This window comes from Zalophus californianus, chromosome 1, assembly GCF_009762305.2.
Source record: "Zalophus californianus isolate mZalCal1 chromosome 1, mZalCal1.pri.v2, whole genome shotgun sequence".
Taxonomy (NCBI): Eukaryota; Metazoa; Chordata; class Mammalia; order Carnivora; family Otariidae; genus Zalophus; species Zalophus californianus.
The window spans coordinates 10,789,566-10,811,574 of NC_045595.1; the positions used below are offsets into that span (position 1 = coordinate 10,789,566).

The 22,009-nt window shown below is 41.2% G+C and overlaps 1 protein-coding gene across 1 annotated transcript; it reads left to right on the plus strand.

Annotated features, from left to right (window-relative positions):
- The first annotated feature begins 9,954 nt into the window (after nt 1-9,954).
- LOC118356369 (olfactory receptor-like protein OLF4) lies at nt 9,955-10,908 on the plus strand. The gene has a single exon (XM_035724573.1). The coding sequence runs from the start codon at nt 9,976-9,978 to the stop codon at nt 10,906-10,908; it is 933 nt and encodes a 310-aa protein (XP_035580466.1). The 5' UTR covers nt 9,955-9,975.
- The last annotated feature ends 11,101 nt before the right edge of the window (nt 10,909-22,009 follow it).

Genomic DNA, 22,009 nt, shown 5'->3' on the forward strand with positions numbered 1-22,009 from the left:
TCAGGCTAACAGCAAGATGTCTGCTGTCTGAGTTCCTTCTAGAGGCTCAAGGGAGAATGTGTGTCCTTTCCAATTCCAGTTTCTCTTGCTGGCCACCTGCATTCCTCGCTCATGGATCTTCCTCCACCTTCAGAGCCGGCAGGGCAGCATTTTCAACGTCTCTCTGACACCAACTCTTCTGTCTCCCTTGTCGACATTTGGAGGACTGTTGTGATTACCTTAGCCCCACCTGGACAATCATAAGTAATCTCTTTATCTTAATGGCAGCTGATTAGCAACCCTGTTCAATCTGCTACCTTACTTTCCTTGTGCTCTAGAAAAATAACATTTTTGTAAGTACTGATTAGGATGTGGACATACTTAGGAGGCCCTTATTCTGTCTTCTGAAAAGTCTTTACACAACGGATGAATCATTGAACACTACATCAAAAACTAATGAGGTACTATATGTTGGCTAATTGAACATAACAATAAAAAATTAATTAATTAATCCATAAAGCCTTTTTAAAAAATGATTTAAATCCAATTAACATATAATGTATTATTGGTTTCAGAGGTAGAGGTCAGTGATTCATCAATCTCATATAATACCCAGTGCTCATCACATCACATGCCCTCCTTAATGTCCATCCCCCAGTTACCCCATCTCCCCACCCTTCTCCCCTCCAGCAACCCTCAGTTTGTTTCCTAGCTTAAGAGTCTCTTAGGGTTTGTCTCCATGACTTCGTCTTGTTTAATTTTTTCCTCTTGTCCCCTATGATCCTGTTTTGTTTCTCAAATTCCACGTATTAGCCAGATCAGATGATAATCGTCTTTCTCTGATTGGCCTATTTCCCTTAGAATAACACACTCTAGATCCATCATTGGAAATGGCAAGATTTCATTTTTTTTGATGACTGAAATATTCCATTGTATATATATACCACATCTTCTTTATCCATTCATCTGTTGAAGGACATCTCAGCTCTTTCCATAGTTTGGCTGTTGTGGACATTGCTGCTATAAACATTGGGGAGCAGATGCCCCTTCAGATCACTGCATCTGTATCTTTGGGGTAAATACCCAGTAGTGCAATTGTGGGGTCATAAGGTAGCTCTACTTTTAACTTCTTGAGGAACCTTCATACTGTTTTCCAGAGTGGTTGCACCAGCTTGCATTCTCACCAACAGTGTAGGAGGGTTCTCCTTTCTCTGAATCCTCGCCAACATCTGTTGTTTCCAGACTTGTTAATTTTAGCCATTCTGACCAGTGTGAGCTGGTAGCTCATTGTGGTTTTTATTTGTATTTCCCTGATGCCAAGTGATGTGGAGTACTTTTTCATGTGTCTGTTGGCCATTTGGACGTCTTCTTTGGAAAAATGTCTGTTCATGTCTTCTGCCCATTTCTTGATTAGATTATTTATTCTTTGGGTGTTGAGTTTGATAAGTTCTTTATAAGTTATAAGTCTGGGTACTATTCTCCAAAATCTATAAAAAGTCTTTTTCAGGTGTACCACATAGTGATTTGACAAATTTATACAGTATGCTCTGCTCACCATAAGTGTAGATACCATCTGTCCCCATACAACACTATTACAATGTATTGACTGTATTCCTTATGCTGTGACTTTTATTCCTGTGACTTATTCGTTTCATAACTGGAAACCTGTATGTCTCACTATTGTACTCCAAAATTAATGTAACCTTGTGTGTCAACTCTACTAAAAACTATTATAAAATATAAATATATTTAAAAAAACAAAAAAAGCAAGTATACTATTTTGTGTCACTCAAGGGCCTGTATATAAAAGAAACAAACAGAATTTACACAGCCTCTAGAATGAATGAATACCCTATTCCTTCAAAATTACATGCAATGACAATTTTTGGTGCAGAAGACCTAAAACTACCTACACCTAACTCTAACACATGATCACAGGCTTGCTAACCAAACAGTGGTCCACAGACCAGGACCCTAACATCAACATCACCTGGGAGCTCCCTAGAATTGCAGAATCTCTGGGGCACCCAGACCTGTGATCAGATACTGCACATGTAGTGGGATCCATGTGGATTTAGGGACATCTTGTGGACAATTTGAAGTTAAAGAAGTGCTGGTCTAGGAAAGATTTTCTCACTGGTTCCCTTTGACATTTGGGACAGCGTAATTCTATTTTTGGAGGCTCTTTTCTTGTGGATGTAGGTGTTCAGAGCATGAGACATTACCAGACATCCTGAGGCAAAAATTCATTTCTGGTTGAGAACCCCTGCCCCAGAGCTTGAGAACTAGAAGCATTCTGAGATAATCACACTCAAGGCCCAACACAAACTTGAATATGAACTTGGGGCAGATCACTAGATGACACCAAGCACCATTCTTGCAAGGAGAATGGAGATGAGAAATGTACTTCTTCGGGGATAGCACATTTGCGAAAATAAAATCAAACAATCCCAATAAGGTGCTCAGTATAGGTGATAGCACATACAAAAAGCTAAGTATATCACCTATAATTAACAAATGTTTTGTAATGAAGGACTAAATGACAGCTCTAAATTTGTGATAAGGTAAGAAATTCTTAACTGTAACAGCAAAATACCTTTTTTTTTTCCCCCATAAGTACGCTTCACACCCAGCTTGGAGCCCATCATGGGGCTTGAACTCAGGACGCTGAGATGTTTAACCCATTGAGTCACCCAGGTGCTCCTTGTAATGGCAAAACTGTCTTGATGTTGAAGTGTGTAGTGCCCAACGTTTATTATCTAGAATCTGAAAGAAATTGAAAAAGACACAAAAAAGATGGAAAAACATTCCATGCTCATGGATTGGAAGAATAAACATTGCTAAAATGTCTATGCTGCCCAAAGCAATCTATACTTTCAATGCCATCCTGATCAAAATAACAATGGCATTTTTCAAAGAGCTGGAACAAACAATCCTAAAATTTGTATGGAATCAGAAAAGACCCTGAATCATCAAGGAAATGTTGAAAAAGAAAAACAAAGCTGCATCAAAATCCTAGAGAACACAGGCAGTAACCTCTTTGACATCGGACACATCAACTTCTTTCAGGAGTTCTTTCAGGACACGTCTCCAAAGGCAAGGGAAACAAAAGCAAAAATGAACTTTTGGGACTTCCTCAAGATAAAGAACTTCTACACAGCAAAGCAAACAGTCAACAAAACAAAGGAACAGCCCATGGAATGGGAAAAGATATTTACAAATGACACTACAGATAAAGGGTTGGTATCCAAGATCACTAAAGAACTTCTCAAACTCAACACCCAAAAAACAAATAATCAAGTCAGTAAATGGGCAGAAGACATGAACAGACACTTCTCCAAAGAAGACATACAAATGGCCAACAGACACATGAAAAAATGTTCATCATCGTTAGCCATCAGGGAAATTTCAAATCAAAACCACATTGAGGTAGCACCTTACACCCGTTAGAATGGCAAAAATTGACAAGGCAAGAAACAACAAATGTTGGAGAGGTTGTGGAGAAAGGGGAACCCTCTTACCTTGTTGGTGGGAATGCAAGTTGGTACAGCCACTTTGGAAAACAGTGTGGAGCTGCCTCAAAAAATTAAAAATAGAGCTACCCTATGATCCAGCAATTGCACTCCTGGGTATCTACCCCAAAGACACAGATGTAGCAAAAAGAAGGGCCATATACACCCCAATGTTCATAGCAGCAATGTCCGCAATAGCCAAACTGTGGAAGGAGCCGAGATGCCCTTCAATAGATGAATGGATAAAGAAGATGTGGTCCATATAGACAATGGAATATTACTCAACCAGCAGAAAGGATGAATACGCAACTTTTGCATCAACATAGATGGGACTGGAGGGGATTATGCTAAGTGAAATATGGAGGCTGGCAGCAAGTACACAATTCCTGTCAAAACCAGCTAGATCCTGTATTTCCCTATAAAACTCCAGCCCCTTCCTCCTGGCTGGGCTTGCAGGTTTTTGAAGGGCCTAGCCTGCTGCAGCCTCCTTTGCCTGGCAGACCAATAAAGCTAGTGTTCTTTATCCCAAACTCTGCCTTCCCATTACACTTTGGCTCTGAAACTCGGGGGTCAGTTTTCAACAACAAACCAGCTTCGCTGCCTTATTGAAAAGAAAAATAGACCCTGTCAGGAGACAGCAGGGCTGGGTCCCTACCACATGACAATGCTTCAAAGATAAAGAGACCTAATCTGGGCAGGTTACTCGGTCATAGACTTGGAGAAAATGATAACTTTGCGCTGGGATAAGATGCTGGGAGATTCACACATCAGGAAGGGCGCAAGTTCAGAGAAAGGGAGTAAAAGAAAACAACTGGAATTTAAATAAAAACTTAAAAAAAATTGGATTCACTACTTCTAAACAGGTCTCTTGGGAACAGAGATTCATTACAGAAATTTCTTTATGTGCAAAGCAGTTTTCCACTTGGGATCCAGGCTGGAATCACAAGAGGGAAGTGTGTCTAGTGAGCAGACACAGGGAGTTGTAAATACCTCCTCATCTCCAGTCTGTCAGCCCGGGCAACCTTGGACGGGAAGGGCCATGCTTCTTGTCTGCTTGTTCCGAGTCCTAATTCTGGCTGGAGGCCAATGCTTCACTCCTTCCTGCTGCCTTGGCTGAGGACAGAGCTTTAGTCTCTATCATCTGCTGTCCAGGGAGAAATTCAGACTTCCACAAGGTGACCTTCCTGTCACACACAACAGCCAGGTGAGTCCAGCACCCCAGTGGACCATGGATGACAGTGTCAGAGAGAATGAAAGCCAAGAACACTGACCCCTCATCACCTGAGAGCCAATACAACTTAGCCTAGAGGAATAGATCCCTGTGTTTCTTTGCTTGATGTCAATTTCACAGAGTGACTGCTACACTTTTGAAGGTCTTTCATATTCTTTGTTATTAAATTACTATTATAGCAATGCTAGAGAAAGTATGTTATTAAATTCAATGTATGGTTCTAACCGGATGATATTTTTATTAAATATTATTATTAAATATTTTATTATTTTATTAAATATTATTATTAAACTGCTGTTATAACAAGGCTAGAAAAAGTATGTTGAGACACTCAATGTGTGATTCTAATTGGGTGTGATTTTGTCCCCTGGGGGGGTCATTGATCACTGTCTGGAGCCAGCTTTGCCTGTCACACTGGAGAGGTGTGCGTGGAGGACAGGAATGTCTAAACACCCTACAATATACAGGATACACCCCACCCCAGGGCAGGATCTGGCCAGAATGTCCATGTGCAGAGACAGAGAAACCCTGAGTTAAAGAATATCAGTATTTGGAACCCAGCTGCCTTCAGGTTCTGCCTTCAACCTTGTAACACTTACTTTCCTGCCAGTAAATTCAGAGTAACCCCTTGGCCACCAGCTTAAAAGTTCCAACCACAATTTAAGTCTGTTTCCCAGGCTACGGGGTGATAGAATGTTTCTTGTTGTTTTCTTAAACTATCCCTCAATTTCAGCAAACTTCAGATATTTGATGACCATTCTGATTGGCCTTTATTATTATATGCCCATATGTTATTCTCTTTTTCTCTTTATTTTTAAAACATTATCAGCATTTCAAATGATACCGTCAGGTCATTGTTTCTCAGTTGATGTTTGGAACATATTTTGACCATAAAAATTTTAAATTTAATTTAAATACCTTCTTTCTTCTGAGTTTCTTGGTTTATTCTTGGTTTATCTTAAATAAACCAAGGTTCTCCACCTTTAAATTTTATATGTAATTTCCTTTTTTTAAAGATTTTATTTATTTGAGAGAAAGAGAGAAACAGAGAGAGCAGGGGGAGGGGCAGGAGGAGGGAGAGAGAGAAGCAGACCCTCTCTGAGCAGGGAGCCAGACGTGGGGCTCAATCCCAGGACCCTGAGATCATGACCCAAGCCAAAGGCAGACACTTAACAGACTGAGCCACCCAGGCACCCAATATGTAGTTTTCTTGATGTTTTAATATAACGTATGGTTACACTTACACTGAGGTCATAATCCCTCTGGTTCTTTGTAAGATTTGAGGAAGGGGATTGATTTTATATTCTTCAAGACATATATCCCTTTAGGCCAGCATTTATTTAGCAATTCAAACTTTCCCCACCGAAATGAAATACAACCTTGCCATCTGGTAAATATCCTTATACACTGAGACCTAATTCCTGACTCATTTAACAAATAAAAACTGAGCATTCTAGGAACATTATATATTACATTCTTTTGTGTGTAGGCCTTTGACAATTTATTTTTCAGTTTATATATTTTTAATTTTTAATTTTTTTCATTTTTTTCATTTTTTTAAATTATTATGTTATGTTAGTCACCATACAATATATCATTAGTTGTTTTTTCGGTTTTTTTTTTAGTGTTCCATGATTTATTGTTTGCATATAACACCCAGTGCTCCATGCAGTACATGCCCTCCTTAATACCCATCACCAGGCTAACCCATCCCCCCACCCCCCTCCCCTCTAGAACCCTGTTTGTTTCCCAGAGTCCATAGTCTCTCATGGTTCATCTCTCCCTCCGATTCCCCCCTTCATTTTTCCCTTCCTTCTCCTAATGTCCTCCCTGCTGTTCCTTATGTTCCACAAATAAGTGAAACCATAGGATAATTGACTTTCTCTGCTTGGCTTATTTCACTTAGCATCATCTCCTCCAGTCCCATCCATGTTGATGTAAAAGTTGGGTATTCATCCTTTCTGATGGCTGAGTCATATTCCATTGTATGTATGGACCACATCTTCTTTATCCATTCATCTGCTGAAGGGCATCTCGGCTCTTTCCACAGTTGGGCTATTGCGGACATTGCTGCTATGAACATTGGGGTTCATATGGCCCTTCTTTTCACTACATCTTTTCATTACGTCTTTGGGGTAAATATTTAGTAGTGCAATTGCTGTGTCATAAGATAGATCTATTTTTAACTTTTTGAGGAACCTCCACATTGTTTTCCAAAGTGGCTGTACCAACTTGCATTCCCACCAACAGTGTAAGAGGGTTCCACTTTCTCCACAACCTCTCCAACATTTGTTGTTTCTTGCCTTGTCAATTTTTGCCATTCTAACTGGTGTAAGGTGTTATCTCAATGAGGTTTTGATTGGAATTTCCCTGATGACTAAAGATGATGAACACTTTTTCATCTGTCTGTTAGTCATTTGTATGTCTTCTTTGGAGAAGTGTCTGTTCATGTCTTCTGCTGATTTACTGACTTGATTATTTGTTTTTTGGGTGTTGAGTTTGACAAGTTCTTTATAAATCTTGGAAATCAATGCTTTGTCTGTAGTGTCATTTGCAAATATCTTCTCCCATTCTGTGGGTTGCCTTTTTGTTTTGTTGACTGTTTCCTTTGCTGTGCAAAAGCTTTTTATCTTGAAGTCCCAAAGGTTAACTTTTGCTTTTGTTTCTCTTGCCTTTGGAGATGTATCTTGAAAGACATTGCTTTGGCTGATGTCAAAGAGGTTACTGCCTGTGCTCTCCTCTAGGATTTTGATGGATTCCTGTCTCACATTGAGGTCTTTCATCCATTTAGAGTTTATCTTTGTGTATGGTGTTAGAGAATGGTTGAGTTTCATTCTTCTGTATAGAGTTAGCCTTTGACAACTTAATTATTAACCCATATTGATATCATTAGTGATTGTTATTTCACATCCTATTTCATTTAGCTTTTATTTTTCATATAATTTTGCCTAGGACACTTGTTTTGAAGCTACTCCTTTTAACCTGGTGTCAGTATACCTTCAGTTTTTTATTCCATAGCACTTCATCTTCTTAGATCTTTTATATTAAAACCATATATTCACATACCTTGTGACAAAAACAAAAACAAAGAAGGTGAAGTCCTTTCTCTTTTCCATGTTGCAGTATAGAATTGAAGACAGAGTACAGCAATATAAATGTACGGATGACATAAGGCTCTCAACCATAATCATATGAAGCAAATTGTTTGGTATAAAGATAGACTGTCATAAATCAGCAGGATATATAGAGCATGGTCTGGGTGTACATTTGCACATTGGATGCAATCCAGAATGAGGATTAGAGTGTGCCTGTCAGGTTTGTCAAGGGAGATCAGTATCCAAAGCCCAAGATCAATGAAAGGATGCCACATAATAAAGGGAGAAAGGGGTTAACCTCATTCCCTAACAGACCACATTAGAAATGAATTGGCCAAATAGTTATAGAGGAGGCCTATGAAAAATACATCTTCTATGCTTGATATTTCAAACGCCCACCTTTTGTTTTATCACGTATACTTTCTTTGTGAAGTGTTGGTTTTCCCTTTGCTCATTTTTTTTCCCTTGGGTCTATCTTAGGTAAGATTTTTTATTTTATAAATATAACACTACTTTTGTCTTTCGGATGAGTTTAATTTGTTCTCATATTATTTTCGTTGGGCATCAGGGGATGTAATCAGGGCTGCAAAGCTGCCAAAAACAAGGGAGATTATTCTTCCTCACAGTTTCTCAGGGACACTTGGCTTATGCTTCTCCCTCATTCATTTTGTTGCCCCTTCTCCCTCACTCTTTGTCTTTCCCCTTCTTAAACAGATTCTTTTTTTTTAAACGTTCGTGAAATATACAGCAGAAAATGCCTATTCCAATAGAGAGCCCCAAATCTCTTTGTCCATGGGAGGAGTAAGAATTGGCCTTTCTGGAAGCCATTTCTGCATTTTGTAGGGGAATGACCACTGATCTGGCATATTTGGGTTGGATACATTCCTAGCATCACCAGGATGGCAGGGGCTGAGAAACCCAGGAGGCCATGGTGTCCTGCATGTGTGTGACCTGTAGTGTGTGAGCAGCCCCCACAACGGGGTGCCAGGGCTCATAAATCCCAAGGTGACACAACACAGGGGCCTGAACTCAATCAAGAGAGGCCACTAAGAAGGGGATCTTGTTCAATTCATGGGATGCCTCTGCAACACGATGAATACAGTGGGAGAGGCAGTGTGCACAAGGAAGTCCCTGTGCCTTGAGGGTTCAGAGGTAGCAGAGAGGCCACTTCCCTCCTCAGCATGTCGGACAGCCTCTCTCCTCAGTCTCCCTCCTGTTCATCCCCCTTGCAGCACTGGCTTTGCTTCTTTGACTTGAACCTTGGAAACAAGTATCTTCCTCGGGGCGTTTGCACTGGCCATTCCCTTTGCTGGGCACACACTTCCATAGAACAATGAAAATAGAATATTCTATTCAATCTCTGCTTTATCCCTGTTTTCCTTTTCCTGGCACCCCTCACCATCTGCAAAGGTATGCAATTCTCTTATTTGCTTGTACATTTTTTCTCCATCACTGTAGGGACTTTTGTTCTTAAGTAGCCTATGCTCATTGCTTAGAGTGTGCCTGAAACACCATCAGCAATCAATATATATTCCTGAAATATTTGAAGAATTTCTTAGTAAAACTATAAAATATATGATTTCTTAGGAAAGAAGCTAATTAAAAAAAAATACCAGATGTGGCAGAGGAGATCCTCTAGGGGGGGGCCATATCCATATAGAACTTCTTAAAAATTATTTCAGAGGATGTCCGGTTGGCTAGATCCAATGAGCATCTGACTCTTGATCTCAGCTCGGGTTTTTTTTTTGTTGTTGTTGTTGTTGTTTTTTAATTTATTTGAGAGAGAGAACAAGAGAGAGAGCAAGAGCCAGGAGTGGGGGAGGGAGAAGCAGACTCCCCGCTAAGTAGGGAACCTGAAGCAGGGCTTGATCCCAGAACCCTGGGATAATGACTGGAGCTGAAGGCAGATGCTTAACTGACTGAGCCACCCAGGCGCCCTCAGCTCAGCTCTTCTCTAGGGTCCTGAGTACAAGCACCACGTTGGGCTCCATGCCCAGATGGAACCCCCTTAAAAACAAAAACAATAAACAATAAACAAAATAAAAAGTATGTCTGGACTGCAAAATATAAAATGTACCATTTCAAATCTGTGAGTAATGCAAGTTGTGTGAATATCAATCATGTTATTTCCCTCTTTTCCAGAAGTCACCTCCACCGCATGGAACCAGAAAATGATACACAAATTTCTGAATTTTTTCTTCTGGGATTTTCAGAGAAGCCACAACTGCAGCCCCTCATATTTGGGCTTTTCCTCTCCATGTACCTGATCACTGCATTTGGAAACATGCTCATCATCCTGGCCATTAGCACAGACCCCAACCTGCACACCCCCATGTACTTCTTCCTCTCCAACCTGTCCTTTGTAGACATCTGCTTCACCTCTACCACCATCCCCAAGATGCTGATGAATATACAGAAAGAGAGCAAAGTCATCACGTATGCAGGCTGCGTTACTCAGATTTATTTCCTCATACTCTTTGCTGTGCTGGACGTCTTTTTACTGAGTGTGATGGCCTATGACCAGTTTGTGGCCATCTGTCATCCCCTGCACTACAGGATCATCATGAACCCCCTGCTCTGTGGACTGCTGGTTCTGGTGTCCTGGGTCATGTGTATCCTGAATTCCTTGTTACAAAGTTTAATGATGTTGCGTCTGTCCTTCTGTACACACTTGCATATCCCCCACTTTTTTTGTGAACTCAATGAGATGATCCAAATTGCCTGTTCTGACACCTTTCTTAATAACTTGGTGATGTATTTTGCAGCTGTCTTGCTGGGTGGGGGTCCTTTTGCTGGGATCCTTTACTCTTATTCTAAGATAGTTTCCTCCATACGTAGAATATCATCAGCTCAGGGCAAGTATAAAGCATTTTCCACCTGTGCATCTCACCTCTCAGTTGTCTGTTTATTTTATTGTACAATGCTTGGTGTGTACCTTAGCTCTGCTGCTCCCCAGAGCTCCCACTCAAGTGCAGTGGTCTCTGTGATGTACACGGTGGTCACACCCATGCTGAACCCCTTCATCTACAGCCTGAGGAACAGAGACATAAAGAGGGGTCTGAAAAGAATCACTGGGGTACCAGTGATGTGAGGGCCAATCTTCCTGGGGCTGAAGAAGTGCCCATGATTGCAGGGTTCACAGCCTCAGAGCTGGAACTGCTATTCTTTGATCAGGCTGTGGCAGTAGAATCGGTTCCTTCTATTTATTTCCTGGATTTTAAATTTGTTTTAATTCAACTGTCTTCATATATTTAAGTACTCACTTTTTAAGCCTCTATTCTTTTTTTTAAAAGATTTTATTTATTTGAGATTTAGAATGAGATAGAGAGAGAGCATGGGGGGGGAGGGTCAGAGGGAGAAGCAGACTCCCCGCTGAGCAGGGAGCCCGATGTGGGACTCGATCCCGGGACTCCAGGATCATGACCTGAGTCGAAGGCAGTCGCTTAACCAACTGAGCCACCCAGGCGCCCAAGCCTCTAATCTTTCTGATATACAGACAGTGTCCCCTTTCTCCATTTTTAAAGGCTCCTAATGTTTTCCCCAACCACAGATAACGAAAGCCTGGCAATTTCTGCATCTTACATGGTACATGTTGTATTTCTTAAAGATAATTTCATTTCAAATGACTTATGTCATGCCAAGTAAAATTTCACTAGCTTTCTTAAAATAATAATCATGAATTATATTCTTCATATGGAAGATACTACACTTGGCCACTAAGCCCCTCACATAACATTATTGTAGAGGAAAATACAAAACCCCAGTTTTCACCTTGAGTCTGTCAATCTTTTTACATCTCTACCTTCACTCCTCTTCCTGATAATGTAGACTCTAACACTCTTCCCTTAATGTCTCAGGCTCCTGACAGGGATGCTCGGGCCAGAAAAGTCTGGACACTCCCCTGCACCCCTGTGCTTGTGTATATTCCCATAGGTGCTTCCCTGACCAAAGCCTCTGCTGTGGTTACACTTGCCCTTGGGTTCTTACTGTGATTGCAAGACATGCCTCAGCAATGCCCATCAGAGAACTCTAACCAAACCAGGTGTATTTTTCACAGGTCCTGGAGGGCACAAGGGATCCCAAAGGCTTTTTGAGAGGTTTCAGAGGGGGAGAGTGAGCTCCCCTGGGGGATCTGCCTTTATTAGGGTTCATGGCCAGAGTGGTTAGGGGTTTGTGGGTTTATCCTTTTGTAGAATTTTATATGAGTAGAAATTGGGTGCTGAAGGAAAAATCAGAGTCACTCATGTGTCTGTATGGAGGTTACCCCGGGTTTTCTGAAGAGGTACTTGATGGCTGGAGCCGCCTGAGCGCTTCTCTGGTTATTGTTTCCCACACCTGACAATGTGTTTATTCGCCATGGTTGTCTTTGAAATGGATGCCTCAGAAATCCAAAGCTTAATATCAGGCACTTACTCTACAAACATGCCCCTGTGTTTCCTAACCAGTCTCCTGCTTTTACTCTGTGATTCAGCTCAGTGTCCGGAATGCCCACCATAGCCCCTGGCAAGCACTGATGGGCAAACATATCTCTCCCAGTGGATTCTACATGGAAAGACAAATTTGAATAAATAGATGAACCTGGTATGTTCTTGGTGTAAGGGCGATCATAAATATGATAAAGTAAAATTTCAAAACACTCATTTTGTTACTACACAAGATATGGCTTTCTTTCTTTCTTTTTTACATCAGAGTTCATGCTGTGCATCGTTTATTGAAGCATGAAAGATTGTTGTCCGCAACTGAGGGGGTTTATTTATTCATTGAGATGAAGTGTTGGTTAGTGTCTTATATGTTTTATCACTGACTTATCTTCTCGTTTCTACTTTAAAACTTCCACTGCTACCTGCTAATATGACTCTCTCTATTGGTACAGGAAATGACTCCCTTTTTGTAATATTTGCCACAAATTCTAACGGATGGTGAATGAACACTATCAGCATCATCCATTTCATACCTCCTTCCTGCTCAGAAATCTCTTTGCCCTGCATGATCAGAGGATGTTTCACTGGAGAGCTGGATGTCCTCCCGGTCCTGTGGTTCAGGTTGCATGTCCTTCAAACGCTCCCAGTGACCCAGAAGGAAGCCCACGTGTAGTCACTTGTTCATAAAGTCATCAGAAATAAACTTGAATAACAGAATGATCACAACTGCTCTCCTTATTTTTCAGATCATGTGCCACAAATCAAAAGCAGCACATGTTCTAATTGCTTCATGTCTGTTCACTTGGATTATTGTGTCAGTCAGCTCTTGCTGTATAACAGGCTGTCCTTGTCAAATAGGATATCATACTGATGTGGGTCGCCAGGTGCAAAGGTAGAGAGAATTCTTGAGCCATTTTATGATGCAAGAATGTGTTTTTATTATAGCAAGTTTCAGGACCCATGGACAAAAAGAGCTGTGAGAATGACTGGTTATATACTTTTGAGTTTACGGAGGGAGGGGGTAGAGATAATGTAAGTTTCTAAAGAATTTGTGTATGCTGAACGTGAAGTTTACAAGACCTTAGAGGTCTGGCTATTGTCAAGATAAGCTTCCTTTTCGTCTCTAATAAAACATCAACATTAACACAGGCATGAGTTCCTGGGGGAATGTCATCCTCTGCATGTCTCAGGGATTTATCAGGGGCTGCAAGTTGTAAGGAGATTGACTTCTAGCTGCATTTCTCTTGTCTTTGTTCCCTCATCAGTAATCTCTCTCTCTCTTTTTTAAAGATTTTATTTATTTATTTGAGAGAGTGAGAATGAGAGAGAGAGAGAACACATGAGAGGGGGGAGAGTCAGAAGCAGAAGCAGACCCCCCGCTGAGCGGGGAGCCTGATGCGGGACTCGATCCCGGGACTCCAGGATCATGACCTGAGCCGAAGGCTGTCGCTTAACCAACTGAGCCACCCAGGCGCCCTCATCAGTAATCTCTTTATGAACAAATGGCATTATATTCTGGGAAGCATTTCTGATCTTTGCTGGGCTCCTCATGTGTCTGGAGTCAGGTGTGAATCTCTATGTTGTGTTTCTAAGGCTCATCCATGATGTGTGTGGCTGTAGTGTTCTGTCTCAGTCAATTTATGGTCTTATTACGACATTTCTGTATGTAAATTATTCTATTTATGAATTAAATGAATTTATGTGAATTATTTGAATTTCATCCCACTGTTCTTACATCCATGATTACTACTTGCTTTCCTCGCTGGTAGAAGAGCTCTCTCCCAAAACTTCAGTGGAGAGTCAGCTACCTGTGCTCTAGATCCTTCCCTTTCTCTTGCACCATAGATATTTTCCCACTTCATTAAATCACTGGAGTATAATGACATACAACAATCTGCATATTTACAGTGTACAATTTAATGAATTAAAGAAGCATCATGAACCTAATAAGCACACTCCCCACTTGTGTACACACACAGATGATGTATTATTTTTTCTTTTATGTTGAAAGAAAACCTGAGAGAGATTTGGAGAGGGTAGCACTGAAAAGGATGAATGGTTGAATCAACATGAAATAAAAGGATGGAAATATGGGCACAAAATTGCAAATTACAATGGGTAACTTCAACTTTGGTCATGAGTTCCTGTCCTATGTCACTGCCTCAAAGGCCTCAGAATCAGGCCACACTCACATTTAAGCCAGGAGGAATTTGCTGTACCAGATGATGGAGAAGAATATCTCTAGATTTATTTTTTTTCTACTTAATGTGGGTTCTTAAAATGCATTTACCCTTATCCAAGGGAAGCTGGCGAGTGAACTGAGAGGCTTAAACTCTGTTGCCTCAAATAATTTTATTGGCTATGTCCCTCTAAGATTCCTCCCGCTGCTGTAAAGTATCCCCACACCAGGTACTTAAAACAAACACATACGTGCTCTTACTGTTCTGGAGGCAGAGGCTTGGAAGGAGTCTCATCAGGTTAATAGCAACATGTCTGCAGGGTTGAGTTCCTTCTGGAGGCTCAAGGGAGAGTCTGTTGCCTATCCAATTCCAGTCTCTCTTGCTGGCCACCTGCATTCCTGGGCTCCTGGCTCTTCATCCACCTTCAGAGCCAGCAGGGCAGCATTTTCAAAGTCTCTCCGACACTAACTCTTTGGCTCCCTCATCAACATTTGGAGGACCATTGTGATTACCTTAGTCCCACCTGGACAATCATAAGTAATCTTTTTATATTAATGGCAGCTGATTAGCAACCCTGTACAATCTGCTACCATAACCCTTCTTTGCTATAACAAATAACACATTAAAGGCACTGGGCATTAGGATGTGGACATATTTGGGAGGGCCTTCTTCTGCCTTCTACAAAAGCTTTTTTCAGAAGTGTCTTATTTTGTGTCACTCATTAAAAGCGATAAACGTTGAATTTACACAGCCTCATGAATGAATGAATACACCGATGAGGGAAACAAAGGCAAGATAAATGTAGCTTAAATTAAATCTCCTTACAGCTTGCAGCCGACTGATAGATACCCGAAACATGCAGAGCATGACATTCTTCAAGGAACTCATGGATGCCTTAATGACTAATGTTCTGTTTTATTAAAGACCATTGTCAACTTATCTGAGAGCAGCAAGGCCCTCAAGGTTCTGAAAGCTTTGCTTCCAAATCCTTAGAGACTTACATGATCCCTAACCTTCACTAACTAAAAAGTACATAATCAGTCACTCCTCACAATGCCAGTGCAGCTCTTTCTGCCCACAGACCCTGTCCCCATGCCATAATAAAATCACTCTTTTGCACTGTAAAACTTTCAAGAATTCTCTCTTGACCGTTGGGCTTGATGATCCCTCATCGTAGACTATTCATTCAAAATTACATGCAATGACAGTATTTGTTACAGAATGCTTAAAACCACCTACACCTATCTCTTACACAGGAACACAGCCTTGCTAATTGAGGAATCGTTCACAGACCAGGACCCGCACATCCACATCCCCCGGGAGCTTGCCAGAAATGCAGAATCTCTGGGCCACACAGGACCTGTGATCAGCTCCTGCATTTGTAGTGGGATCCGTGTGCACGCACAGGTACACTGAAGTCGGAGAAATGCTGATCTAGATGAGTTTCTAACCTTTTGTGGTTGACATTTGTGGTAGGATAATAATATTTTGGGAGTGTTTTCCTTTGGATGGTAGCTTTTCAGCAGCATCCCTTCAGACAATGCCAGATATCCCCAGGGGAAAATTCGTTTCTGGTTAAGAACCATTGCCCCGGGGAGGGGGGGGGGGCGAGCAAGATGGCGGAGGAGTAGGAGACCTAGATTTCGTCTGGTCTCAGGAATTCAGCTGAATAGGGATCAAACCATTCTGAACACCTACGAACTCAACAGGAGATCAAAGAGGAGAGTAGCAACAACTGTCTGAACAGAGAAGCGACCACTTACTGGAAGGTAGGACGTGTGGAGAAGTGAATCCGAGGCGATATTCGGGAGGATAGACGGCGGGGGAGGGGCCTCTGCCCGCCGCTTCTAGCAAGTGCTAGAGCCGCGGAGCACAAAATCGGACCTTTTAGAAGTCGGCTCCGCTGAGGGACGTCGCTCCAGTGGCTAAGCGGGGGTGGAACCCTCGCGGGACAGTGTGGTCTCAGGACCCTCGGGGTCACAGAAAGACCGGGGGTGCCTGAGTGCGCCAGAGCTCCCAGGTATCGGAGCGGGGAAGCTGGCTGCAGAGACGGAGCTGAGGCGCGGGCTCTGAGCTTGGGGTTGCCATACACTCTGATCCGCGGCCCAGTCGGGCCACTGCTCCTGCAGCAGGGACCCAACAGGCGGCAGATCCGGGGAGACTTCCCTTCCTCCCCCGGAAGGAGTGGCGCGGGAGCACACCGCAAGGATCTGCTGGGTTTGGAGACTCCACACGGGGTCGGGTGCCAGAGATACAAACGCTCAATCACAGGCTGGATGAGCACGGAGAGCGGCCGGAGACCAGGGACAAGGGAGTGACTGCTTTTCTCTGGGGGCACACTGAGGAGCGGGGCCCCGATTTCTCAGCTCCTCCGGGTGGAGATTGGGAGGCCACCATTTTTGCCCTGGTCCTCCAAGGCTGTACGGAGAGCTTGCAGGGAACAAAATCTCCTGAGATCAAACCCGAGAAGCTTGCTTAGCCCGGACCGACAAGGGTGGGGCAATTCAGCCTCCGGCAAAGACATTTGGAAACCACAGCAACAGGCCCCTCCCCCAGAAGATCAGCATGAACAGCCAGCAAGCCAAGACCAAGTTTACCGATCAAGGAGAACGGGAGAACTCCAGCGCTAGGGGAATACTGCACATAGAATTCATGGCTTTTTTTTACCATGATTCATTAGTTCATCAAAGTTAATTTTTGTTAACTGTTTTTTTTTTCTTTTTCTTTTTCCCTTTGTCAACCAACATCTTATCAATCTCTTTTTTTAAAAAAAAAAAACAAAAACATTTTTTATTTTTCATTTTTAGAGTCATATTTTATCCCTTCATAGTAGTTACCATTATTTTTGGCATATATATATAAGTTGTTCTCTCTTTAAAATTTTGAGATACAGTTTCTTCTAACAGATAAAAATATACCCTAAATCACTAGTGTATGGTTCTGTTCTAGTTTCCTGCCTGATCACATTATCTCCCTTTTTTTCTTTTTTTTTTTAATCTTCTTTCTTTTTTCAAACACCTTCTTATCTTATCAAGTCCTTTTATAAAATCTTTTATAATTTTCATCTTTACAATCATCTTCTATCCCTTCATTGTATCAACCCTTATTTTGTACATATATGTCTTTCTTCCTTTAAAATTTTAGGAGGCACTTTTTTCTAACAGACCAAAATACGCCCAAAATCTAGTGTGTGGCACTGATCTATGCACTAACCTGATCATATTTGATCACATTCTGCTTTTTTTGTATTGTTCTGTTTTTGTTTTTATCTTTCTTTCTATTTTCTTTTTTTTCTCTTTCTTTTTTCTTTCCTTCTCTTTCTTTTCCCCTGGTTTCAGGTCTTTTCTGATTTGTATACAGTATATTTGCTGGGGACGTTGTAGCATTTTGTTCTCTCATTCATCTATTCTCCTCTGGACAAAATGACAAGATGAAAAAAATCACCTCAGCAAAAAGAACAAGAGATAGTACCATCAGCCAGGGACCTACTCAATACGGACATTAGTATGATGTCGGACCTAGAGTTCAGAATCATGACTTTAAAGATACTAGCTGGGCTTCAAAAAAGCATGGAAGTTATTAGAGAAACTCTTTCTGGAGAAATAAAAGAACTAAAATCTAAACAAGTCGAAATCAAAAAGACTATTGATGAGGTGCAACCAAAAATGGGGGCACTAACTGCTAGTATAAATGAGGCAGAAGAGAGAAACAGTGATATAGAAGACCAAATGATGGAAAGTAAAGAGGCTGAGAAAAAGGGGGAGAAACAACTACAGGATCACGAGGGCAGAATTCGAGAGATAAGTGATTCGATAAGACGAAACAACATTAGAATAATTGGGATCCCAGAAGAAGAAGAAAGAGAGAGAGGGGCAGAAGGTATATTGGAGCAAATAATAGCAGAGAACTTCCCTAATGTGAGGAAGGAAACAGGCATCAAAATCCAGGAGGCACAGAGAACCCCTCTCAAAATCAATAAAAATAGGTCAACACCCCGACATCTAATAGTAAAACTTACGAGTCTCAGCGACAAAGAGAAAATCCTGAAAGCAGCTCGGGAGAAGAGATATGTAACCTACAATGGTAAAAATATTAGATTGGCAACAGACCTATCCACAGAGACCTGGCAGGCCAGAAAGGACTGGCAAGATATCTTCAGAGCACTAAACGAGAAAAATATGCAGCCAAGAATACTATATCCAGCTAGGCTGTCATTGAAAATAGAAGGAGAGATAAAAAGCTTCCAGGACAAACAAAAACTAAAGGAATTTGCAAACACGAAACCAACCCTCCAAGAAATATCGAAAGGGGTCCTCTAAGCAAAGAGAGAGCCTAAAAGCAGCAAAGATCAGAAAGGAACACAGACAACATACAGTAACTGTCACCTTACAGGCAATACAATGGCACTAAATTCATACCTTTCAATAGTTACCCGGAATGTAAATGGGCTGAATGCCCCAATCAAAAGACACAGGCTATCAGATTGGATTAAAAAACAAGACCCATCCATATGCTGTTTGCAGGAGACTCATTTTAGACCCAAAGACACCCCCAGATTGAAAGTGAGGGGGTGGAAAACCTTTTACCATGCTAATGGACACCAAAAGAAATCTAGGGTGGCAATCCTTATATCAGACAATCTAGATTTTAAAACAAAGACTGTAATAAGCGATGAGGAAGGACACTCTATCCTACTTAAAGGGTCTATCCAACAAGAAGATCTAACAATTGTAAATATCTATGCCCCGAACATGGGAGCAGCCAATTATATGAGGCAATTAATAACAAAAGCAAAGAAACACATTGACAACAATACAATAATAGTGGGGGACTTTAACACCCCCCTGACTGAAATGGCCAGATCATCTAAGCAAAAGATCAACAAGGAAATAAAGACTTTCAATGACACACTGGACCAAATGGACTTCACAGACATATTCAGAACATTCCATCCCAAAGCAACGGAATACACATTCTTCTCTAGTGCCCATGGAACATTCTCCAGAATTGATCACATCCTAGGTCACAAATCAGATCTCAACCGGTACCAAAAGATTGGGATCATTCCCTGCATATTTTCAGACCACAATACTTTGAAACTAGAACTCAATCACAAGAGGAAAGTCGGACAGAACTCAAATACATGGAGGCTAAAGAGCATCCTGCTAAAGAATGAATGGGTCAACCAGGAAATTAAAGAACAACTAAAAAAATTCATTGAAACCAATGAAAATGAAAACACAACTGTCCAAAATCTTTGGGATACAGCAAAGGCAGTCCTGAGAGGAAAGTATATAGCAATACAAGCCTTTCTCAAGGAACAAGAAAGGTCTCAAATACACAATCTAACCCTACACCTAAAGGAGCTGGAGAAAGAACAGCAAATAAAGCCTAAACCCAGCAGGATCAGAGAAATAATAAAGATCAGAGCAGAAATCAATGAACTAGAAACCAAAAGAACAGTAGAACAGATCAACGAAACTAGGAGATGGTTCTTTGAATTAACAAGATTGATAAACCACTGGCCAGACTGATCAAAAAGAAAAGAGAAATGACCCAAATCAACAAAATCATGAATGAAAGAGGGGAGATCACAACCAACACCAAAGAAATACAAACAATTATAAGAACGTATTATGAGCAACTCTATGCCAGCAAATTAGAGAACCTGGAAGAAATGGGTGCATTCCTAGAGATGTATCAACTACCAAAACTGAACCAGGAAGAAATAGAAAACCTGAACAGACCTATAACCACTAAGGAAATTGAAGCAGTCATCAAAAATCTCCCAAGAAACAAAAGCCCAGGGCCAGATGGCTTCCCAGGGGAATTCTATCAGACATTTAAAGAAGAATTAATACCTATTCTCCTGAAACTGTTCCAAAAAATAGAAACGGAAGGAAAACTTCCAAATTCATTTTATGAGGCCACCATTACCTTGATCCCAAAACCAGACAAAGATCCCATCAAAAAGGAGAATTACAGACCAATATCCTTGATGAACATGGATGCAAAAATTCTCACCAAAATACTAGCCAGTAGGATCCAACAGTACATTAAAAGGATTATTCACCACGACCAAGTGGGATTTATCCCTGGGCTGCAAGGTCTGGTTCAACATCCGCAAATCAATCAACGTGATACAATGTATTAACAAAAGACAGAACAAGAATCATATGATCCTCTCAATAGATGCAGAAAAAGCATTTGACAAAGTACAGCATTCTTTCTTGATCAAAACTCTTCAGAGTATAGGGATAGGGGGCACATACCTCAATATCGTAAAAGCCATCAAGAAAAACCTACAGCGAATATCATTCTCAATGGGGAAAAGCTGAGAGCTTTTCCCCTAAGGTCAGGAACGCGGCAGAGATGTCCACTCTCACCACTGCTATTCAACATAGTATTAGAAGTCCTAGCCACAGCAATCAGACAACAAAAAGAAATCAAAGGCATCCAAATCGGCAAAGAGGAAGTCAAACTCTCACTCTTTGCAGATGATATGATACTGTATGTGGAAAACCCAAAAGACTCCACCCCAAAACTGCTAGAACTCATACAGGAATTCAGTCAAGTAGCAGGCTATAAAATCAACGCACAGAAATCAGTGGCATTCCTATACACCAACAACAAGACAGAAGAGAGACAAATCAAGGAGTCGATCCCATTCACAATTGCACCCAAAACCATAAGATACCTAGGAATAAATTTAACCAAAGAGGCAAAGGCTCTGTAGTCAGAAAACTATAAAATACTCAGGAAAGAAATTGAAGAAGACACAAAGAAATGGAAAAATGTTCCATGCTCATGGATTGGGAGAACCAACATTGTGAAGATGTCAATGCTACCTAGAGCAATCTACACATTCAATGCAATCCCCATCAAAATACCATCCACTTTTTTCAAAGAAATGGAACAAATAATCCTAAAATATCCAGGGAACCAGAGGAGACCCCAAATAGCCAGAGGAATCTTGAAAAAGAAAAGCAAAGCTGGCGGCATCACAATTCTGGACTTCAGCTCTATTACAAAGCTGTCATCATCAAGACAGTATGGTACTGGCATAAAAACAGACACATAGATCAATGGAACAGAATCGAGAGCCCAGAAATGGACCCTCAACTCTATGGTCAACTCATCTTTGACAAAGCAGGAAAGAATGTCCAATGGCAAAAAGACAGTCTCTTCAACAAATGGTCTTGGGAAAATTGGACAGCCACATGCAGAAGAATGAAACTGGACCATTTCCTTACACCACACACAAAAATAGACTCCAAATGGTTGAAAGACCTAAACGTGAGACAGGAGTCCATCCAAATCCTAAAGGAGAACACAGGTAGCAACCTCTTCGACCTCAGCCGCAGCAACTTCTTCCTAGAAACATCACCAAAGGCACGGGAAGCCAGGGCAAAAATGAACTATTGGGATTTCATCAAGATAAAAAGCTTTTGCACAGCAAAAGAAACAGTCAACAAAACCAAAAGACAACCGACAGAATGGGAGAAAATATTTGCAAATGACATATCAGATAAAGGGCTAGTATCCAAAATCTATAAAGAACTTATCCAACTCAACACCCAAAGAACAAATA

What these genes read in the sequence shown, in the direction of transcription:
- LOC118356369 (XM_035724573.1), top strand. Translation starts at nt 9,976, where the DNA reads ATGGAACCAGAAAATGATACACAAATTTCTGAATTTTTTCTTCTGGGA.